Consider the following 23,344-nt stretch of genomic DNA (forward strand, 5'->3'; position numbering starts at 1 on the left):
ATCCTGGTTCTGCCAGTTCTGTCCTGGCTCTGAGACCTTTTGAGCTTAACCTCTCTCAGCCTCAGTCTGCTCATCTGTGGAATGGAAATGTTAACATGATTAAGCATATAAAGTCTCATATCCTGTTCCTGTGCCGAGGTCAAGGAGGGCATGAGATGACCTTCCAGGGTCTCCTGGTTGGAGGGTAACTGTTGTTGTTTAGTTGCTCGGTTGTGTCCAACCCTTTACCACCTCATGAACTGTAGTCCTCTGTCCATGGGATTCTCCCAGCAAGAATACTGGAGTGGGTTGCCATTTCCTCCTCCAGGGGATTTTCCCGACCCAGGGATAGAACCAGCGTCTCCTGCACTGGCAGGGGTATTCTTTACCAGTGAGCCACCAGGGAGGCCCAGGGTAACTGTAGGGAGTTGCTTTTTCCCATGCTTGTCCCTAGCGTGTTCAGCATCAGAGAGGGAGAGAACACTGGGCCGGGGCACCCTATCCCCTGGCAGTGACATTAGTGGGAGCTCAGGTTCCTGCCCTGTGGTCTAACTGGAGCCACTGAGGCCCGCAGTGACAATGTTCATACCACTGTGGCCAGGCTGAGGCCAGGGGCCAGGCCCCCTGGATGTCTGGTGGCCACGAGTCTGCTGGAATCGGGTGGGATGTTAAGGAAGGCAGCGCCAGCCAGGGCAGCAGGAGCCCTGAACACCAGGCTTGAAGGTCCCTGTCACTTGCTCTACCAGCTGGCAGCCCCCAGGCCTCAGTTTCCTCACCTGGAGACTAAGATTTACGTGAGCATCAGTGCGGTCACAACGCAGCAGTACCCTGTGACAGTGAAGCTGGTGGGTTGCAGCATCGTGATTTCACGTCCTTGTTTCTGAAACTTGTGTCACTCACATCCCCCTTCTGGATTTCTGGCTCCTGCCTTATTATTTTTTGTATTTAGCCCCCCTCCTCCTCCCATTTTGGTGTCTTTTTTACTTAAAAATATTTGTTTTGCAAGGAACACTTCTAACGTCACCAATATTGGAAGGCCAGCCAAAAGGAGACAAAGACCATCCAAACTATGTTTTAACAGCTTTAGTAATTTACAGCAGAAGGTCTTGATCCGGTGGCCTGGCCTCTCTCTGTTCCAAGTCGAGGTCGGTAAGAGCTAGAGAGACTTAGGGACCAAATGGCAACAAATGGAGGCTTTCTTTGTCATGTAATTGGGCTTCGCAGGTGGCTCAGCAGTAAAGAATCCACCTGCCAGTGCAGGAGACGCAGGTTCAGTCCCTGGGTCAGGAAGATTCCTTGGAGGAGGGCACAACAACCCACTCCAGTATTCTTGCCAGGGGAATCCCATGGACAGAGGAGTTTGGTGGGCTGCAGTCCATGGGGTCACAAAGCCTCAGACACGACTTAGTGACTAAACAGCAGCTGTCATATAATTGGTAGTTGTTACTGACTGAAACTCCAGTACTTTGGCCACCTCATGCGAAGAGTTGACTCATTGGAAAAGACTTTGGTGCTAGGAGGGATTGGGGGCAGGAGGAGAAGGGGACGACCGAGGATGAGATGGCTGGATGGCATCACTGACTCAATGGACGCGAGTCTGGGTGAACTCTGGGAGTTGGTAATGGACAGGGAGGCCTGGCGGGCTGCGATTCATGGGGTCGCAAAGAGTCGGACACGACTGAACGACTGAACTGAACTGACTTTGGGCCCTGGGACACTGTGTGAACTTATCGTACATCTGTGTGTGTACAGATGTTCCACCAATTGGGAACCGTTGCTCCATTGTTACAGAGGGATTAGGGTTCTGTGGTAATCAGATCAGGTGCATCTGCTTTTTGCAGCCTCCTTGACCACCATCCGGGCCCAGAGTGACAGCTCCCCAAAGGTTGTTGTGGAGAGCATGGCCAAATGAGGGCTGGCCCTCGGGTGCGGGGTGGGGGCCCACTGACCTCTCTGATTTCTTCCAGATAACCCGGGACTACTCCTTTCTGGACTACATCCTGGGAGGCTGCCAGCTCATGTTCACCGTAAGGTTTCCACCACCCCACCCCACCTCTCCCCTCCCCAGTGAGGATCCTCTTGAAGGGCTTGAGCTACGACTTCAGCAGGAGCGACTTGGGATAGACTTCAGGAAGGACTTTCCCAGGGCATGGGCTTTCCCAGGACTGGCCCAGAGGAGACAGTATGGGTGGATGGGTCTGAGTCAGAGCCTGGTTGCTCAGCCCTGAGCGTCACTGGTTAGGCTACACTTCTTCAGGAGGGAAAAAAAGCCAGTTCTTTCCCATTTCCTTCCTACCTCATCTGCTGCACCCTTCCCCTTGCTCACTCAGCTCCGTCCACACCGATCCTCACTGCTTCCCCACGCACCAGCTCAGCTCTGCTCTGTCTTGGGGCTTTGTGTTTGCTGTTTCTCCTGCCTGGAACACTCTCCCCAGAACCTTCTTGTGTCTGCTGCCCTGCAGGCCGTGACACAGGTCACCTCTGCCGAGGCCTCCTATTCGTCTCCGTCCCATCTCCTGTTTTAGTAACTTCAGGACACATGCCACTCTGAAATTTTCTCAAGTATTTTTAAAAAATTTTCTTACTTTTTGGCCACACCACGTGACATGTGGGATCTTAGTTCCCCGACCAGGGATCAAACCCGCACCCCCTGCAGTGGATTCTCAAGTATATTTCACTGTCCCTGCGCCACTAGTGACTGAGTGTCCTGAGTGCGGGGCTGCTGTTTCGTTTCCTCTCCATCCTCGAGGTATCACTCAGTACCCAGCATGTAGCACATGCTTAGTAAATACTCACTGAGAGAATGAGTGGTCACTCTGCCGGTGGCCTGGAGTGTATGCCCCAGACTTGTCCCATTCCTCACCCAAAGGGAAGGCTCAGGACCAGGGGAGAACCTGCAGGGGTCCTACACTCTGCCCACTTCCCACCTAGCCTCCCTGCTCTCCCATCACCACCTCTAGACCCCATGGGGGCTGGAAGTCATCTACAGGACTCTTAGGAGGCAGGGGATTGGTCTTGTTGACCTGTAACCCTGCTAGTTGTCATTGCCCCCTTACCCCGCAGAGAGGCCAGGCCCTGGTATTCCTCCTGTGTTCACTCAGCAGACGATATCGAGCACCTCCTGTGTGCCAGGCTCCAGGCTGTGCCTGAGTGCTCGGGTGGCCATCTTATGCCCTGGGTCTCTCTCTGGCTGGGCAGCCTTGCCCACCCCCCTTCTTGCTCCCATCCAGAGGCTGGGTTGGAAACCCCTAGGGCTGAGAGAGCAGGTGGAACTCAGTATCCTGCCCATCTGCCAGTCTCAGTCCACGTGGGGCTCCTGCCTGGTGCTCTGTGCCCCGCCATGGACCTGGCTCTGGGACCATGCATCTTACCTGCAGTGAGCATCCATTGTGACTAGATGTGCAGGCATTGCCCCAGGTCCTGGTGCCCCTTGGAGATCTGAGGGACAATGGGGAGATGGCCTGGTGTGGGGGTAAGGTGTCTGGGAAGGCTTCAGTGGGGCAGTGGCATCTGAATTGGGCCTGAAAATTGGAGGAGAATGAAAAAATGGCCTGGCTCTTCAGGTAGAGGGAACCTCATGAATGAAGGCCTGGAAACGGAACTGTGACAGGGAAAAGGGTTGGGGCTGTAGGTTGGTTTTATATCACATCTAGGCGGTAGACTTTATGCTCTGGCAATAGGGAGCCATAGATGGCATTAGAGCCAGAGGAGTGACATGGTCAGTTTCCAGGTTTGGGACCATCTTATGGAAGGGGGGTCAGGGTGGGGTGATGAATGGGGCTTCCCATGTTCCATCAGCCTCTCTGTTCCCTGGAGGCAAGATAGGGAGCTGGGGTCTCTGGCCTTTTCCTGCAGGTTGGGATAGACTTCACAGCCTCCAATGGAAATCCCCTCGACCCTTCCTCTTTGCACTATATCAACCCCATGGGCACCAACGAATATTTGTCGGCCATCTGGGCGGTTGGGCAGATCATTCAGGACTATGACAGGTATGCTTATGAAGGGCCTGTGATGGTCGGCTTGGGCTCCGTCCATTCCAGGAAGCTCAGTTGTCAAAGCTAGAAGGGACCCAGAGATCATCAAACCTAGGGATGGGTAGCTCAGGACATGCATGTCCTGTGGCAGACATTGCTAATCAACTGCTGATCTCTTACCACCTGGTTCTAGCTCCATCCTGAGATCCTTCTCCACACCATACACCACGAAGCCAGTAAGAAAACAAGTCAAGACAGAAAATGAAACTCATCTGCTCTTGCTGCAACCTTCACTGTTAGAGCTGGAGAAGAGCAGGCCTAAAGTGTGGGGAGAGAATTTATCACACAGATCAGGGAACTGGAACCCAGACATTCTGATTCCTGCACCTGCCCCGTAATGGCCTAACAGTCTCACTCCTATGGGAAACTTCAGAGGGGCAGCCTGCCTGCATGGGCCCTCAGCCCATGACCACGCTTCCTAGAGATCTTTGGTTGGGAGGACAGTGGAGTCAGTGAAGGAGAGCTGTACAGAGAGTGTGACCACTGACAGGATGGGCCACATGCAAAGTCAAGAGGGCCTTGGAGGATCCAGAAGTCGCTTGAGGGTCATGGTGTCATTTTCACAGATGGTGTTTGTTGGAACGTCCAGGTGAGAGGGTGGAATGACCAGGAGGCCAATACGTGGGAAGTGGGTCCTTGAGATTTGGCAGGCACAAGAGCAGGCTTGGGAAGTCTGTCTGCACTTGGCCTTCTTGAGAGAGGCACCCTGAGGACCAGCTTCTGACTCCCAGGAGCTCAGGGTCTAGGCGGTGGCTGTGACCCCAGGCCACATTGAGAGAGGTACAGCAAGCAGCGCAAGGGAGGTGGAAGTCCCCACCTGTATCTTTGGGTGGGGAAGCCTACCATTGCCGCTCCAGAGGCCCTTGTATCCATCTGCCCAGACCCTTGTATTCGCTGGGCTGTCTCATGGGCATTCAGATGCAACTGGACACCTGTGCCACTCACTGAAAACCCTTTGCTTCCTTTATTTCCCTCACCTCTCCCATCATTCCTTCAGGAAATCCTTTCGTAACGTACTTGAATCCAACCTCTTCTCCCCGCTCCGTGGCCACCAGCCTGTTTGAGCCACCATCACCTCCTGCCCAGAGTGACTGAGTCAGCAGCCCCTCACTGGTCTCCCTGCTTCTGCCCTAGCCCCTGACAGTTTGTTCTCCACACAGCAGCCACAGATTTCCTCAGTAAATGCATGCTGAATGAACAAATGAGACATGGTCCCTGTGCTCAGGGAGTTCCCACTCGAGGAAGAAGACAGGAAATCACTGCAGTTCCCAGAGACCAGTTTATGTGTGAGGCAGGAGCTATGGGCGCACCAAAGAGGGAGGCAGCCTGGGGTCTCAGGAAAACCCACAGAGAGACGGGGCCATTTGAATTGGGCCTTAGAGAATGAGTAGGAGTTTGCCACAGGGAAGAGATTGGGGAGAGGTATTTCAAGAAGGGGTGCAACAGGCCTGAAGTTGAAACCTAAACATAGTTCCCCTATGTGTTTGGGGAAGAGCGAGTAGCCAGTGACCGGGAGTGGGGAATGAGGGAGGGCCGGTAGAAGAGACTAGACTCTTGGAAGAGGTGAGGAAAGGTCTTGAATGTCAGCCAGTGTTTTCACTTTAGAATTTTTCTCAGTCATAAAAGGGAGGCAAAGAGACAGCCAGTACATTTCAATTGCTTCGTGACTGTGGTTTAGTGGTCTCCAAGGTCCCAGTTTGAGAAGGATCTCAAGGTACTCAGGCCCATTGGTTAGAAGTGCTGTGATTGATTAGCAATGTCTGCCGTAGATGTAGATGGGGGTGAAGACTCTAATTCACCAGATACGCAGAAGTGGGTTTGGAGATCATTCAAACAGAGCTTTTTCTAGAGGCGGTGAGCTTTTTTTTTTTTTTTGGCCTGTGGAAGTGTGCACAGCAGTGTGGGCCCAGCCCTGGGGAGGGGGTGGGGAGGGTGAGCATGGGCAGAGGAGGCCCCTGTCTGGTTGTCTCACAGTAATTTTTTTTTTCTCCTTTCTCTGATTAGTGATAAGATGTTTCCAGCTCTGGGCTTTGGGGCACAGTTACCCCCAGACTGGAAGGTAAGTGGAGCCAGATTGTTTCCTTTTGGCTGAGATGAGGTTTTTGTGTATGGCCTCTCTGGAATCTGCCTTAGAAAGGCTGGGCTGGGGCCTAGCTTCCCTGCCTTCTCATGTTTATCCCAAACCCACACTCATTTTTCATCCTGAACCTCACACAGGTAGTAGAGCTAGAGCAGGGAATAAGTTATCCTATCTACTCCCTGGCATCCAGTCATGTGGGGGAAGATACTATCAGATAAATAGGTTAAGTATGTCCTTTATACCACCTAGGGCTTCCCTGGTGGCTCAGCAGTAAAGAACCCACCTGTTAAGGCAGGAGACACAGGTTCAATCCCTGGGTCAGGAAGATCCCTTGGAGTAGAGATTGGCTACCCACTCCAGTATTCTTGCCTAGGAAACCCCCTGGACAGAGGAGCCTGGCGGGTTACAGTCCATGGGTTTGCAGAGTAAAACAACAACAAATATTGCCTAGGACATACTTATAATAAAAAATTATCCATTATATACCTGAAATTCAAATTGAACTGGGCATTGTATACTCTGTCTGGCAGCCCTAAAGACAGGCAGTGTCATCAGTGCCGAGATGGGGCAGCAGTCCCTAGAGGAGGGCCCCAACCTGGCCTGGGGGTATCAGGGAAGGCTTCCTGGAGGAGGCATGGTCTAAACCAAGAAGGGAAGGGAGAGTAGGAATTTGCAGAGTGACTTGAGGTGGTGGTGTGGCAGGTAGAGTGTTCAGGGCAGAGAGAAGAGCCTGTGCAAAGTCTGGGAGATAGAGGGAGCAGGGTGAGTTGGAGAAACTGAAAGAAGGTGGGCGTGGTAAACTCTCCATTAAAGATGGGCAGGATAGAGATGCGGCTGAAGAGGTGGGGAGCCAGGCATGCAGCACGCTATGAGTGGGTCTACATGCTGCTGGCACTCTGAAGGCCCACTCTGGCTGCTGAGTGGGAGCTGTCTGGGTGATGCTGGGCAGAATGGAGGGATGGAGAGAGGGGCATTATCCATCACTGGTAAAAAACAACAGAGGCTCAGTGACTTGTCCAAGGACGTCTTCATAACAGGAAGCCTGAATTCCAGCTGGGCAGGTGGACTCTCAAATCTGTTCTCAGAAAGTGCTACCTTTCTGATGAGAAGCCTGGGGGTGTGAGCACAGAGGACTCCTAAATCTACATTATGTCTCAGCCAGTGCCCTCTCTTGCCTGTCATCCTGTACCATGTGCTGTTTCCGCTGAGTATTCCCCTCTCGTCCTCTCCTGGGAGGGCAGTTTTCAGCTAGGACTTCAGGGAGTGGCTCTGTGGCATGCTGGCCATCATGTGGCAGGGGACAGGATACTGTGGGGCCAAAGCTGGGCCTCTGAGCAGACACAGTGATGCCGCTGGGGGGAGGGCAGGCCGGCGCGGCCAGGCCTGGCATGAGCTCGTTGCTAGGACACCAGCCAGCTTTCAAAGAACTCTGGCTGAATGAGATGTTTTCTTGCGCAAAAGCCTCCTTGGAAATGTCACAGGGCAACTCTGGGGAGAGTGGGCGTGGCCAGGCCGGAGTGCCCAGCAGTGCCAGGAGGGCTGCTGGGGCGAGGCGTGGAAAGGGCAATGCTCTCCCCTCCTCCCCTTGCTGCTGGAGCTGGCCAGGCCTGCCTCCCAGTCCCTTACCTTCCCTCTCAGCTAACTTGCTGTGCCCTGCCACGTGAACCTTCCTTTGTTCGTTCCCACCTCAGGGCCTTTGCATGTGGTCTTCCCCTGGCCTTTGGCCCCCTTTCACTGACTTCCCATGCTGCTTCATAGCCTAGAGGTCATTTCCTCTAGGAAGACTTCCTCAGGCCTCGCCTGCCTGCCCTGGCGTTGTCCTCCAGCACTTTGTGGGCACTCTGTGCTGGTTTTCTCATTGTCTCAGGGAGGCTCAATGCTCAGGGAAGGCTCTTGGTTTCCTTCTTGCTATGTCGGGCTCCAGGCACACACACGGTGTGCAGTATGTGACTGTGGACCGTAAATTTGGGGCCTGCTGGCCTGAGCAGACAGAGGTGTTGGTTCTCCGAGTGGGAGGTTGGAAGGAGCTAGAAGAAGCATGTGACTCAGTGAGTGGTCTGCCCTCAGGACCTCAGTCCCTGCCTGGGTCTGGTCCAGGTGAGCACAGAGAAGACCCCTGTCCTGGGTAGTGGTGGAGGGACTGACCTTTCAGGACGAGCCAGAGTTAGGTGAAGAAAGGGATTGGGCCAAAGGATTGGCCTGTGCAAAAAGGCCCGGAGTGGGAAAGAGCACAGTTTAGGACTCTTCCTACTTTACAGATGGGGAGAACTGAGGCTCAGGGTGGATGATCACTGAGGTCCTTTCAACCCCCTATGTGGCCCAACCCACTGCCCTGCCAGGACCAGAGGGAATGGCCTCTGAAGTAACTCAGGACCATGGGCTGTGCCCAGCCAGGTGGGGACAATGGAACCATTGACCATCAGAAGGCAGTAGAGTCCCGGAACAAAGCTCTATGGCTGGCCAGTCCCCAGGGGCTCCTAATCAGCTTGAGGTAGCCTCCAAGAAGCTTGTCATGTTTGTTGGCATTTCTCAGGCAAACCAGGGCAGCAAGTGTGGGAGGGGGCTGGGCTGCCACAGGTAGCATGAACTCTTATCCCCTGGATCCGGTCCTGGCTCTGCTCTAGCTCTGGCTCAGTCATGTGACCTGGGCATTCCTTGGGCTTCTCTGAACCTCAGTTGTTCCACCTGTGAAATAGAGCTGCTGGGTGGAACAGGTGACCTGAGAGGCATCCAGAGTAGATGGGTGATCTCCCACAGCCCCACCCATTTGACCAAAGGCCCTACTCTCCCCTAAATAGAGGAAAATAGGGAATGAAGAATGTGGGTGGCTGAGAAAATGGAATATTAATCCATTCCTGTCAGGAGGGGGGTTTTCCCCCTTGGTCTCTAAAATCTCCTAAAATCTGATTTTGCAGGAAGCCAGCCCAAGGGAGACTTGTTTCCCTGGCAACCATTTTCCTCTCTCAGCCCCCTTCTGTACAAGCCCCCCTCTTAATCTCTGTATAGGCTCATGAAGTTTCCATGGCAACAAGGACCTCCAACCCCCACACCTGGAGCCCAGGCTGGGGACAGGGTGAAGAGGGCCCCTGGGCAGGGGAAGAGCCCAGGAGGGACATCAGGGGAATGGCTCCATGCCAGGCACTTAGGGCTGAGGGGGCAAAGAACAGAAAAGCCCATTCCCCTGAACGGGCCGGGGTCTGCTGCTCAGGCTAGCAGACATACGGCAGTGCTGGGTTGAATTCCCCTCCCATCTTGGTCCAGGAGGGCTCTGCAAGGTCAGAGATCCAACCAACCCTTTTACCCGGCTTGAGGATCCTAGGCTTCAGGTCTCTTCTGCTCTGTGGTCTTGGTACCTCTGGGCCTCAGTTAGTTTACTTGTGAAGTGGGAATGTTGGACTTGGCAGGGGCTTCCAACACCCTCACTGTAGTGTCTCGGAGCTACAGTATTTGGAGTTCTTTGTGTCTGGACTGGAACATTCCTCCAGCAGCTGAAGGCGGTGGTCCCTTCCCCCAGGCATTTCTTCACCCTCCTATTTATACTCAGGAGAGGAGCACCTTCTCAGGTTAGTGAGTTTATACGAGCGCAGGCGACAGCCCGATTTCAGTTCTGGTCCCAGCACTCCTCTTCGGTAGATGTGAGACCATGGGGTCATCTGGTCCATTTTGTCTCAGTTTTACATCTGTGACAGGGGGTGACACCAGACCTTTCTCTGGATTGTTGTGAAGAACCAGTGAGGGGACTGCTGGCAAGGGGCTGGACATGGGCTAAAGCACCCAGTTCTCAGGGAAAGGGCTGTGTGGGGTCTCTGGCTGGGAGACAGTGGAAGGGAGAGAAGGCAGACCCTAACCTCCACCTGAGCTCTGGACCTCCTGGGCTCCTGGGTTCTGCATCCACCGCAGTCTTACCCACAGCCCTGAATGGGGTCTGGTTATGGGTCCCTGTGCGGGCCCACGGCTTCTGGGAGTGTGCAGGGTCACTTTGGTGACCCTCCCAGGCTCGCAGCTGGGTCTGCAGGAACCGGGACAGAGCTCTCTACTCCCTGCCCTTCTGGCCCCATTACATTTCCCGATCCCCCAGTCCTGCTCTGTGTGGGTTTTCAGCTAAGCCCCAGCTTGGGTCGCTGGCATAAGGTGGGCTTTCTTCCAAGCACTCGTGCTTATTAGTGAGATGGGGGAAGGCCTTCAAGGCCTGAAGAAGGGGAATTCTAGTTATGTGAAAGTCTACCGTGAAAGCAGGTGGCAAAGGAGTGCTCCAGTGAACCCGTCACCCTCAGACACATCTCTGCCTATTCAGGGCTTCTTGAGTTGGGCGAGGAGGCAGAGACAGCCCTGGCCCCCCAGAAGAGATCGCGATGGTGTAGAAGGATCTGGGGGTTTCCCAGGTGGCGCAGTGGTAAAGAATCTGCTTGCCAGTGCAGGAGATGCAAGAGACACGGGTTCAATCCCTGGGTCAGGAATATCCCCTGGAGTAGGAAATGGCAACCTGCTCTAGTATTCTTGCCTGGAAAATCCCATGGACAAAGGAGCCTGGCAGGATGTAGTCCACAGGGTTGCAAACAGTCGGACACGACTGAGAGAAGGGTGTCAGTTTCTTCTGTTTATGAAGTGGAGGTGGTTGGGCCTCGTGGTCACTCAGCCAGCAGTAGGGGTGAAAGCAGATGCAGTGGGGTATCACAGCCTTGACCTGGGGTCAGGCAGCAAAGAGCCAGTCTCCCTCAGAGGGAGTCTTGCTTGGCAGCGGGTAAGCCTGCCTGGGTCCAAGTATAGGCCAGGAGGCTCTGACTCACTATTTTCTCTGCATTTCAGGTCTCCCATGAGTTTGCGATCAACTTCAACCCCACCAACCCCTTCTGCTCGGGTGAGTGTCAAGCCCCCTGCATCAGCCCTGGTCTCCCTGGGTGGAGAGAGGGGCGGAGTACAGCTTTCTGTTTTTTGCTCCTCTCCCCATCACACTTGCTCAGGATGGCAGATGGGGAGAAGCTGGAATTTGGAGACAGGTGGCCTGGCATTCAGGGCCAGCTGTGCCCTTTCCTGGCTGTGAGTTGGAGAGGTCACTGCACCCCACTGGGCCTTCACCTGCCCCAGGGGAGGGAGCTCACCTCACTGAGGAGTCGGGTGAGAATAAAGGGAAGTGTTGACAGGAAGCCCTGTGTAGATCAGGAGGAAGTGAGGGCAGCAAATTACACACCTGCCTCTCCCCTTCCTCCTGCCCTCACGGGGAGAGCCCAGCCTTGTCCTGCCCCACCTGGGCAGGGGTGCTGGGCAAGAGGGAGCGGCAGGCAGCGAGCATGGTATCTGTGCTCTCCCCACCCCAGGCCTCAGAGGATTTCTGAGCCTCCCAGAGTCAGTGAAAGGAGGAGATGGCAACCCACTCCAGTATTCTTGCCTGGAGAATCCCATGGGCAGAAGGGCCTGGCAGGTTACAGTTCATGGGGTCGCAAGAGTTGGACATGACTTAGCAACTAAACCATAGCACCCACAAGACCTTGCCTATTGTAGGCATTAAATAAATATGTTTGATGTTAAAAAAAAAAAAAGTGAAAGAGAAGGGGTTTGGAAGAAGGTGGTCCCTGACCCCATGAGAGCTTCTAGCCTCAGCTGGCTTCAGATATAGCATCTGCCTTCCCTGGGGATCCCTGAAGCTAGGTCAGGTTTGTAATTGGGAGGGGACTGCATCAGGTCACCACCTTAGGGATGATGCTGTGACTCAGAAGCCATGGGCCTCTGTTGACTGGAAGTGTGGTCCTGTCCTCCAGCTGGGGTCTGTCTGGTTTAGAGCAGAGACATTCTGTCCATTTACCTCATCTCTGGCCAGAGGCCTTCTGGACAGGATGGCAGGGCAGGCGGTATTCTTAGGCTTGTAATGGCAGCTATTTACAGAGCACCTTCTGTCTGCAGGGCTGTGCAAACCTTAGTCCCCTCACCAATGCTGAGAAGCCATGGCATATGCAAAATGGACCCCCAGATGGCTCCCTGGGACCCCAGAGTGTCACTACAGGAGCCTGCTAGACCCCCTCCTGCCAGCTTCCCAAGAGTGGAGATTACCAGCCCCTTTGACGGGATCAGAAAGATTTAAGTACCTTCCTCCAGGCCCCATGACTAAGAAGTGGTAAAGGCAGGATTGGAACTCAGGTCAGACTCCATGTTCAGGGCTCTTTATCCACCCTGGAACTGCTCTCTGGGAGCTTCCAGTACCCCAGGGCCCGGCGGGTGGGGGCAGCAGAGAGTGGGTGCAGGGTCAGGGAGGACCAGGCTGATGCAGAGCCTCCTCTTCTCCCTGAGGCAGGTGTGGACGGCATCGCCCAGGCATATTCGGCTTGCCTGCCCCACATCCGCTTCTATGGCCCCACCAATTTCTCTCCCATTGTCAACCATGTGGCCCGGTTTGCAGCCCAAGCCACGCAGCAGCAGACAGCCACGGTGAGTAGGTGACCAATGGTGTGGACGGGCAGGGTGGGGCAGGCACCAGCTGGGTGTTCTGCCTCTCCGTGTCCTAAGATCCTAGGTGAGCCCGGTGTCTCTCCACTTTTAGTTTACCTGCAGGGATGGAAGGGGTTTGGGGCAAGCTTGCCTTGGTTCTGGCTTCCTCGAGCACAGACTGCAGGACAGAGAGCCATTCCGTTGTTTGTGCTTAGCAGAAAATAGGGTTGCGATTATTGGGAAGTGCCTTCATGGGCAGAGGGAAACCTGGGCCTGGGGTCCCTGCAGCTCCCATCTCACACTGAGGGCTTTGGCACTGTCTGGCCCAGGTCTGGCGGTCAGTGACAGGGCTGCCGTGTGGCATCTGGAATATATGGCAAATAGCTGTCCTGGGCATTGTGCATCCCAGCCGCTCTCCTTCCCAGTGCCAGTGTTGGGGTCACCAAGTCTCCCTCCCCTGCCGTCCACCAGGGCTTGTGACATGAGTTGCGGGGTCTTCTGCCACAAGTAGGGTGAGCCAAGACTGGGAACCGGCACCCACTTTGGGGTGGTGGAACCTGAACTGTGATTGAGGCATGGGTCCAATTCCCACCTGACCAGGTCCCTGGGCCCCTGCCACAGTCCCAGCCCTTGGCAGAAGGAGGGTTCCTTCTCCTCTGGAAGGAAAGGGTTTGCTGCACAGGTGCTGCAGTCTCTGCTGACTGCCCTTTCCACTCTGCCTCCACTCGCCAGCTGCCCCACGGCCGTGGCCACTGCCACCTCTCCCTGGTCCCCGCGGGCCCATGCCCCTTTCTTCACTTGCGGTGACCATCCCACCTCCACCTTGTTCCTGCCCCTCAGAGACAGCAGCTTGTCTGCCAGCAGATCCTTTGTTCTGCTGTCTCCTCCGCCTGGAGGTTCTTCCTGACGCTGGCTCTGTCCCATCCCTCAGCGTCCCCTCCACTGCTGCTTCCCTGAACACTCACTCGAGCCTCTCTCCCGCCTTCTGTTTATTCCTGTCTTGACTCTGATGGTGGCGGCAACATCTCCTTCACACACTCTGCGTTTCTGTCTATGGTGTGTCTCCCGCATTGGACCCTCAGCCCTGTGGGGCCGCTCAGCGTGTGTGTGTCGTCTCTCATCTACTCCGGGGCCTGTGCTGCGGCAGACGCTCGTGTTCAGGGAATGGACGGATTTAAGTTGGCCCCAGTCATGTGCTGTGCACTGCACGAGGAGCTGGGAGGAGGTGACTCAGCCAGGGCCTCTCTCAAAGGGAAAGGGACCAGGTCCCATTCGGACTGCCTGGAGGAGGGAGGCACCTGCCCAAGAGGTAGAGGTTGATTTCCCGAAGACGGAGGGGAGGTTATGCGAGAAGACGACACCGGTCAGCCTGGGGAGGGCAGGACAGCAGCACATGGTCTGACTGACTGGGAGGCAGCAGAGGGTCTGTGGGAAAGGGGGTCCTGGGGTCAGCCTGCCAGGGTGTGAATCCTGCCCCTGCCTGTTCATCACTGTGTGACCTGGGTAAATCACTTACCCTCTCTGAGCCTCGTGTGTACCATGGGCATAGTAATAGGACCTACCTTGAGGTGGTGGTATTAGGATTAAAATGTGATAACACACCAGCTGACAACCAGTGAGACTTGAGAACGAGGAAAGGCGGCAGAGGGTTCTGGGAAGAGCCCCCAGGCAGAGGGGACAGGAGGGAGGTCACTGCACGAGGTCGGTTCGAAGGAAGGTGGTCCCGGTCGTTTCTGCTCCAGGGAGCATGACCTGCTCTAGTCCTGGTCTTGGTGGCAGCAGCTGATGGCTCTGAGCCTGTTTCCTTTATGAAACGGGACAAGTAAGCCCACTTGAATGGGAGGTAACTGGGGAGGACCTGCGAGTTGCTTTTTTTATGTTCCTGGGTTAGAATTGGAGAGGGCAGAGGGAGGGCAGCCCCTCACCTCACACACCGTTTGGATGCCTGCTGCTGCCGAGGCTGCTGTCCCGCCTAGTCTTTTATCTGCCTGGACTCGCTTTCAGAGGGATGGAAGAATGGCCTGCATTCTTGTTTAAGCGTAAAAAATGGGGTGGAGCAGGAATGGAGCCCAGGGTTCTTCTTGGGCTCTTTCAGCTGCCAAGCAGGAGCGGAGGTCCTGAGGAGAAGGGGGCCAGTACCCGCTAGAGCCTCAGTCTGGAGAGGCTTGGGCCCTGGGGATTGCCAGGAAGGCGTCTTTGTGTTCTAGGGAACAACTGCTGAGGGCCCTCACAGGGAAGAGCTTGGCCCTTGCTCTGAGCCAGTCTTAATCCTGACCAGTCCTAATCCTCACAATACCCCAGCCCCTTTTGTCATGCCAAGTCCTTCCAACCCTGGCTCCCTCACCCTGGGGAAGCATGTCACCCACCCTAGGTGTGACCTCGGGCCAGCATCTCTGGGCTGCAAGAGGCCCCTCCCACTCTGCTGTCCAAGAAGACCTCCTGCCTTCACTCTGTCTATATCACTGCACCGAAGGTGGGGCTGCCTGATGGTTCAGCCTCAAGCTCTGGGGGCCCACTGACCTGGGTTACATCCCAGCTCCCCTACTTCCTCATAGTGGGACCCAGAGCAGGTTGCTTAAGCTCTCCAAACTTCGGTTTTCTCACCTGTACAACGGGGATGATGGAACGCTGCCTGCCTAAGGGAAGCACTGCAAGGATTCAAGCAGATCGGCATCCAAACTGCTCAGCAGAGCCTGGCGCTTGACAGCCCCTAATCAACGTGGGTTGGTGAATCTTCTGAGGACACCTCTTGGGCCAGCAGTTGGTGATGCTGAGCTCATTTAGGCCTAAAGCGAAAGGAAGTGATCTGTGCATTACCTGATGCTTTTGAACAGCCGCTGTTTGGGAAACACTTGGTGTGGCTTCATCCTCCCTGTCCCCGGCACACGAACATGCACGCACACCCACGCACAGGAAATCAAGAGCAGGTGGCGGAAGCATCTCTCCACGCTCTCCCATTCATTCACACAGCTCAGTTCTACAGTGTGTGTTTCTGTCCAGCACTGGGGAGACCATGCTCCCAGGCCATGGCCTCTGCCCTTCCAGGGCCGGTGGTCTAGTGGGGAGCTGGGCCAGGAGACAGCAGCTGTAATGCCAACCGATTAAACCTGTGATGGCAGAAGCACAGGATTATAAAGGTGGCACCTACCCCAGACAGAGGGCTCAGAGCTGGCTTCCTTGAGGAGTGATGTCCAAACTGAGACTTGGAGGCTGCTTAAGGGTTGGCCTCACAAAGGGTGTGTGTGTGTGTGTGTGTGTGTGTATGTGGAGTGTCCCAGGCAGAGGGAACAGAATAGGGCAAAGGCTTGGAGGTGTGATGTGTGGCGTAACTGAAGGAAGGGGTGTGATGTAAGAGGGGTGGGTGGGGGTACGGTTGAAAGGTAGGCCAGGTCCCAGAGATGCCTTCTAAGCTAGTGAGAAACCTGGACTTTCTCTTGAGGGCACTGACAGTCACTGAAAGATACTAAATTTGGGTGGGACCACAGGGCTCTTACTGTGGAGCGCTCCTCATCCTCCCCTCTGCCCTGGGCCTTCCCATCCATGGTCCATTGTTGGTTGGCTGCCTAGGCAACCAGTATCCTAATGGTGAGGGGCAGGGGGGTTGCAATCTGGAAGCAGTCAGCACCCTGGGACTCTCCCTCCACTCCCCAGGGCCCTCAGCTGCCAACTTCTCAGAAGTAAGCTAGGGAGGAATGAGTGCAACTTTCCCGGACTCTGCCTGGAATTCTGTGGTCAAGTCAGTTTCATATAAATCAAGTCACACGTTAAATGTGCTGGGGGAAGTGGCTACTCACAGCCTGAGAAACCTGAAAGCCTCTTGGGTAAGGGCAAGATACACTCTATCTTTGTCATGTGTTGGGGATCTGGGATCTGGGTTTGACCTGGTGGCAGCTGGTCCTGTTTATGGAGCACGCACAGGGTGCCAGGCCCATGAGATACCGAAGGCCTGGGGGGAGGGGCTGCCCTGAGGAGCTCTTAGGGTGCGAGGCGGGGCGGGGAGGTGTGTCCAGAGGAGCCCTCCCCAGGGGGTAGTCACTGGCAGTGGAAGCAGAGCTCAGGCCTCCAGGGAGTATTGGCACTGTGGCTGGGGAGAGTTCCCAGGCAGGAGGTAAACCAGGAAAGGCACGGAGGTGGAAAAGCTTAGGGTAGGGGAGACCAGGACTGTCTGTGGGGACAGCAGAGGCCCCGCCCACCTCCTCCTGCCTGATTCCTCCCTTCTTTCTCCTCTTCCACAGCATCCTTCCCATCTCTCCTTTGATGTCTTAGGGATGGGATCGTGGACCCCTGGGGTTTCAGTAGACTTTCAGGCTCCTGGACAACCTCATTTTTGCTTGGGATGGGCATGAAGCCCAGGACTTGTCAGCGGCATTTCCAGTGCCAAGGCTGGCCCAGGCTGTTCCCCGGCAGGCCCAGCTGCACAGATGCTGAGGCTGGGCACATAGGTGTGGGCACTGTGGGTGTCTGGCTGGTACACAGGACTGAGGGTTGGAAGTCCCGTGCCATGCCTCTGGGCCCTGCCCTAGGCGGCTCTTCTGGATATTCAGGCCTCCTGACACTGGGGTGCTAGGGGAGAGGGTGCAGAAACCTTTGCCCTGCCAGTCCCCACTATTGGAGAGACAGCTACTGGCCACCGATAGCACTGTGGCAAGAGCCCCAGGCTTGGGCTTGAACCTCGACTATGCCCTTTCTGGCTGAGTCCTTGAGCAAATCAGTGACCCCCTCAGCCTGTCTCCCCATCTCCAAAAGGAGAATCCCAGCGTGAGGGTGACAGGGAGGGTGTGGTCACTGCCACCCTGACTCACCCTTTTAGTTGGTGCCTACAGTTCTGCAGAAATCCTGGCCTGCGTGCTCCAAGTCTCCAAGTGCAGACACACGGCTGGCTGAAAGGGAAGAGTCAAGAGGGCCGTGTCAGGAGCAGGGTGGGAGACTGTGGTCTGAGCTGGATGGGGCTTGGAAACCAGCCCCACCCGCTGAGAGGAGAAGCCTGTCACCCAAGGCCAAGTGTTCTTTTCTGTCCTCATTGTCAGCCTTCTCCTGCCAACTTAGGTACCCCAGAAATACTGTCCTGGACCATTTGTGGTAGGATAGCAGTGGGGTTAGAGGGCCACAAAGTGGCTGGCTGGGATGACAGTGAGCTGTGAGGGGACGAGTCTGGAAGGGCTTATGAGGTGACCCCCAACCAGAGGAATGGGGACTGGCAGCAGCAGCCTCCACTACAAGGATTCAGGCTGCCATCTCCATAGCAACAGGTATCCATCCTTAGCCAAGTGATCAGTCTCTTAAAGGCACAGTGCAGAAGTTGGATTACTGTTGGGGGTTGGGGCTTAGGATGGTGGGGTCCATACCTCCGTGTGGTTCATTCCTGCCTTCCACAGCTGTGCCTGGGACAGGCAGGAGAGTAAGGAATCTTCTATGGCTGAACCTGTGGTCTCCATTTGTTTCCCAGGCAGTGAACGGCTTTGCTGAGTGAGAAGGTCACCAAATGCTGACTTGGGAGCTGGCTTGGTTCTGTCCTTTTTACCTCTATGACCTTGACTATTCTGGGTCCACATTGCCTCTCCTAAGAATCAGAAGGGTCAGACAAAAAGGCAAAAGCCCTAAACAGAGACTATTAAGACCACAGGGGCTTTTCTGTTCATTTTATGGATGGGGAAGACTGGGGCCAGGGTTTGCTAGGCACAGAGCCCAAGTTGAAGATGAGATCTCAGGCAGCTGTGAGTCCTGGGGCTTCTGCCCAGAGATCATCCAGTGAGCTTTCCGGAACTTCATTTACTCACCCCCCATCTCCACAGTCTGTGCTATGGCCACCTGTCACCTACACTAATTATTATTCAGTATTTTTTTCACTTAATTTTATAAAGAAACTATAACCCACTGTACAGGAAAAGTTATAGAGTTAGGATAGAGAGTAACAATAAAAATAAATACATCAGGCAGCACAGTGGTAGTAAGGTATACCTGGAGACTGCTGTCTCTGGAGCTCTTAGGTTCCTGCCTTCTCTTTGTTAATAGGGAGCGTTAGCAAGTGTGACACACTGGCACCAGACAGACTTTCTCCTGGGTACAGTTTGTAGAATTCAAAGAGCACTGCAAGACCAGTACCCTCCCCACTGTGACTGATGCTGTGTCTGGGGTGTGCCCAGAGTCTGCTTGTTGCCAGCAGACCCCACACTCCCAGAAGCACTGACCTAGATGACCTGCTTAGCTCCTACAGGGTCGGCTGTGCTGATGGGGGATGAGCAGGGTCACAGGAGTTCACATGCAGGTAGAACAGAGAAGGGCAGGCTTGTCTCAAAGCCAGAAGGCATCTTCCGCAGCAGCTGCGGACCTCACTCTGCCAGGGGCACAGCTGTCAATTACTGAGCTGCTACCACATGGCTGGCATGGTCTCGGAGAGGTGTGGGAACTCCCATTCTGCAGATGAAGAAACTGAGGCACAGCCAGTTGAGACAGTGGCCCAAGTCCCACGGTGTAGCCACTGTCAGAGGCAGGCCTGGAGTCTGGAGCTCTCAGATTCTCCTGAGCTGGGAAAGGCAGAGGAAGAGAGCAAGCAGTCTGTGCTTCCGGCTGTGATAGAGGCCTGAAGGGCCCCAGCGTGGAGGGAGGCACCTGCGATCTGGCAGCAGCTCTGGGAGAAGCGCGGCCTTCCTTCCGGGGGTCAGAGGGGGTTGGGGAAGGTGGGAAAGGAGGGAGGGGAAGGGCAGCCAGGGGCCATGGGCTGTGCTGAGTGCCTGCTGACCCCCTCCCACAGCAATACTTCATCCTCCTCATCATCACGGACGGTGTCATCAGTGACATGGAGGAGACGCGGCACGCCGTGGTGCAGGCTTCCAAGCTGCCCATGTCCATCATCATCGTGGGCGTTGGCAACGCCGACTTCGCAGCCATGGAGTTCCTGGACGGGGACAGCCGCATGCTGCGATCCCACACGGGAGAGGAGGCAGCCCGCGATATTGTGCAGTTTGTGCCCTTTCGAGAATTCCGCAACGTGAGTGTGGGCGCGGACTGGGGAGGGGGCAGTTACAGGACGCCAACCAGCATAGTTAATAATCAGGCTGAAGGCGTTGGGATTGCCTGCCCAGTCCTAGGCTCCTCTACCCTCAGTTCTGTTGACTACATACTTCCTGAGGGCTTACTACATGCCCAGATGAGGCTACATGACAGTCGCTGAGCACTTGCTTCAGCAACTCAGGGGAGCTGTGCCCAGTCCAGACTGGGGCTTCAGGATAGGGGTTCCAGGAGGACCTGCCTTCTAACCCTGAACCAAGTCAGAATTATCCACGTGGGGCAAAGCATCCCAGGAGAAAGAGATGAGAGCAGAGGCCCTGAGGTGCGAGGGGCTTTCCTGGGATTCATAGCTCACCAACCTCCTCACTTCATGTGGAAAACAAGGCCCACCTTACAATGGCCTCCTCTCCCTGAGGGCTTCTCTAAGGGAGAACTGGAGGCCTCCTACGCTTCTAGAGTTGACTCCAGTCCTTCTGCAGGGGACCCAGGTCTGCTTACAAGGAGGCTGGCATTAACTTCTTGGGCACTGCCCTTGCAGCAGGGCCCACAAGCAGCCCCAGAGGGAGCTCTCAGATACCACCCTGTACTGCCAGCCTGGAGCCTACCTCTCATTTGATGAGAGGCAGACTGTGTTCCTCTCCTCCTGGCCTCAACCAAAAGGACTTTGGGGTGCTGTGGCTCAGGTCCTGGGAACTAGTCCCAGGAAGAATTGGGCACTCCAGTCTGGAAGCACTGGTACTCACCTCTCTGCCCAGTACCCTGTGGGTTTGCCTGAGCTGGTTCAGTTCTTTCCTCTGGAGTGTGAGCTTCCTGAGGACAAGTGCTGAGCACTGCCCACCCAGGCACCGCATGGATACTGACCAAGCTCCTGGTGTGCCCGGCCTGTGCCTGGGTGATGAGCAGCGAATCAGACAGTCACAGCCCCTTGATCCCAGCCAAGGAGGAGATCAGGAAATGTTTGCAAGATGAGTAGGCTGTGCAGCCTGCTTCCACCATCTCTTTCCCCCAAAAGCTTCCAACAGACAAATTCATCCTGAAATGTTACTCCCGGGCACGTCGAGTGCTCAGGTTAAGAGTCACACTTAGTGTCAAGGCAAAGGAAAGCGCTGCTGAGGGTGGGATTTCAGGCTTGGGCTGGGCTGAGGGATGCTAGTTTTAGACAGCTCTGGTCTTCTGGTCCAGCTTTTCCTCCAGGGACACCTTCTTTACCAGCTGCCTGGGTGTGGTGCACCTCCCCACTTCACCCAGTAATCCTTTCTCTCTCCTCACTCTTCACCCTACCCTGCAGGCGGCAAAAGAGACCTTGGCCAAAGCTGTGTTGGCAGAACTGCCCCAACAAGTTGTTCAGTATTTCAAGCATAAAAACCTGCGCCCCACCAACTCAGAGCCCGCCTGAGTGCCAGCCCTCACCCAGCAGCAGCATGCCGGCTGGGCCTCCTGCCCTCCCCAGGAACATGCACGCTCACCCTGCTTCCTTGTGGGTGGCCCTTTTTTTTTTTAATGATCCACATTTTTACTTTTTACAACCGGCCTTCCACCCCCAACTTCCTCCAGCCCAGCTGGGCTTCCTTTGTTGGAGTTGACTGATGATGCTTCCAGGCCAAACTGGCTTCCTCTCCTCCTCTCCCCACCCTCTCCACTCTTAAGTATTGAATGTACTTTGTATAATTTTAGTGGAATTATTATTAAAGAGAATAAAATTTTTACAATCATAATTGGCTTTTTCCAAGTAACTAGCTGCAGACTCAAAGGAACGTGTCCCCGGTGCCTCTGCGGTAGCCTGCACCTAACTCCTGCTGTTTTTTATACTGTGACCATGTTCTATTTGTTATACTCAGGGTAATAAAGGAGTTTTGGATGTCCCTGTGTCAGCTCCTTCCTCAGGTGGGACCTGACAGGCTCACTGATCTGGGAAAGGAAACATGAGAACGCCTTTCCCCCAGCAAGCCTGTGAAGTCAGCACCATCACCTCTACTTGGGGACATGCATTCCACACAAACAGAATACAGCTGTTAAACTGGCATACAGCCTGGCACACCGTGTGCGCTCAATAAACATCTGCAGCAGGATGGAATGCATGAGCCCTCACCAGTGATCGCAGGCCTTCGGGGCCCCGGCAGAGCCCATGCTGTCCCGGCCCACACACATGGTGCCCTGCTCTTCTCCCTCTTGGTCCACACCCTGGCCTATGTCTCCCCAAACCTGCTCACCCCTCCACAAGACTGCAGTGGCTGCCACCTATCTGCTTCTCCTGGAGGTCCTCCAGGCACTAGGGCATGCCCTGCGGTTTACAGCACGTGAAAGCCTCTCTGGCTTCAGCATGCTAACTAAACAGGGTTGCTTTTGTCCCAGCGACAGCAGCCGTTGGTTTCTCTCGCATGCCCCACCCGGGGCTCAGGCCCAACCTCATGAAACTAGCCAGGTGACACATCTCTGAAACCCCAGAAGTCCAGTTCCCTCCTCAACATAACAAACATCTTTCTCTCCTGTCCACCTCCTCCTTGGAGGTCCAGTCAGCCCCTACGCCACAGGCCTGAGTGCAACCAACAACAAACAGATATTCATATTAAGCACTAGGCTTCCAGCTCCCCACTAAGCATATTACTGGCATAATCTTGATGAACCCTTCCACTAGCCCCTGCCTATGACCATTTCAGAGATGAGGAAACAAGCAGAGGCTAATCGAATCTATTAGAGGCACAGCCAGAATGGAGCTCCAGGTCTGGCCATCTCCAGAGCCTGCACTTGTTCAACTGCACTGACTGTCTTCCTGAGACTCTACGAGGCCGTCTTCTGCTCAAGCTGCTGCTGAATTTGCCCTTCCTCTCCAATGAACTGGGCAGTCAGTCATCTAAACCTACTCTCCCAGGTCAGCGATTCTTACCAGTGGACCGGGATGGTGCACCAGGCATGTTGCTACCTCCAGGTTCCCAGTAAGTTCAGGAGCCAGTGTCCATCTGGTGGAAGTAAGCGAGGGACATGTATATCCTAGGCTTCTGATGCCTCTGCTGATTCCATGGCCACCAAGTCAGTTGAAACATTCTCGAGGGACATCTTCACCTCTCCTGAGAGGGCCGCAGGACTGCAGGGAGCCTCAGTGACCTTTGGGAAGTCACAGCCCACCAGCCAAGAATCCCAGGACTGGCACCTCTGGTTCATACCCAGCCCTTGCTCAGGCCAGCTGCAAGACTGCATGGTGGCTGAAATAACACCCCACGACTGCTGACTTTAACCTCCTGTTTGGTAGCTGAAGTGAGTCTAGCTGGATGTCACATCCAGGGAAGTTTGTACCCAGTTCAGCCTGGGAGAATCTTTCAAGTTCAGATTGACCAGAGGCGTCTCTAGTGGACCAGCCTTCTCCTCCCAGCCCCACATCCTCTCCTTAGCCCCCAGGGGATGCGTATATTGGGGAGACACCTTCTGATGCAGACCTCTCCCATACACTGCCCCTTGCGAATAATTTACCAGACTGGTGAAGCTATGGAGACTGACATCTGCTGGACGGGTTAAGGCAGAGTCCCTGCCTTGCATCACGCCCATCATAAATGCTCCAACTCCTGTGGACCACCTACCTCAGTGTGTTGCCGGCAACCCCCACTTCACAGCTGCACAAGGGAGCAGATCTATAGTCATGTCTTTCTTCCCTCTTCTCTGCCCGATGTTGGATGGATCAGTCAAGCAAGCCCTCTACTCCCAGTTGGTTTGAGTTCACTGGGGAAAGGAATGTACTAAACTCCTGACCAGGTAAATCACCACTTAAAAAACAAACCAAGATAAGTCAGTCCTGGGGATGTAATATACAGCATGTTGACTATAGTTAATA

The 23,344-nt window shown here is 54.8% G+C and overlaps 1 protein-coding gene across 1 annotated transcript in view; it reads left to right on the plus strand.

Annotated features, from left to right (window-relative positions):
- Positions 1-21,322, plus strand: part of CPNE2 (copine 2) — a 52,481-nt gene extending 31,159 nt beyond the window's left edge. The window contains exons 10-16 of the mRNA XM_052656976.1: positions 1,947-2,006; positions 3,835-3,968; positions 6,018-6,072; positions 10,900-10,951; positions 12,380-12,513; positions 19,265-19,501; positions 20,810-21,322. Of these exons, the coding sequence (XP_052512936.1) occupies positions 1,947-2,006; positions 3,835-3,968; positions 6,018-6,072; positions 10,900-10,951; positions 12,380-12,513; positions 19,265-19,501; positions 20,810-20,917 (780 nt within the window). The 3' untranslated portion in view covers positions 20,918-21,322. The remainder of the gene's footprint in view (positions 1-1,946; positions 2,007-3,834; positions 3,969-6,017; positions 6,073-10,899; positions 10,952-12,379; positions 12,514-19,264; positions 19,502-20,809) is intronic.
- The last annotated feature ends 2,022 nt before the right edge of the window (positions 21,323-23,344 follow it).

The sequence above is a fragment of the Budorcas taxicolor genome, chromosome 18 (assembly GCF_023091745.1).
Source record: "Budorcas taxicolor isolate Tak-1 chromosome 18, Takin1.1, whole genome shotgun sequence".
Classification (NCBI taxonomy): Eukaryota; Metazoa; Chordata; class Mammalia; order Artiodactyla; family Bovidae; genus Budorcas; species Budorcas taxicolor.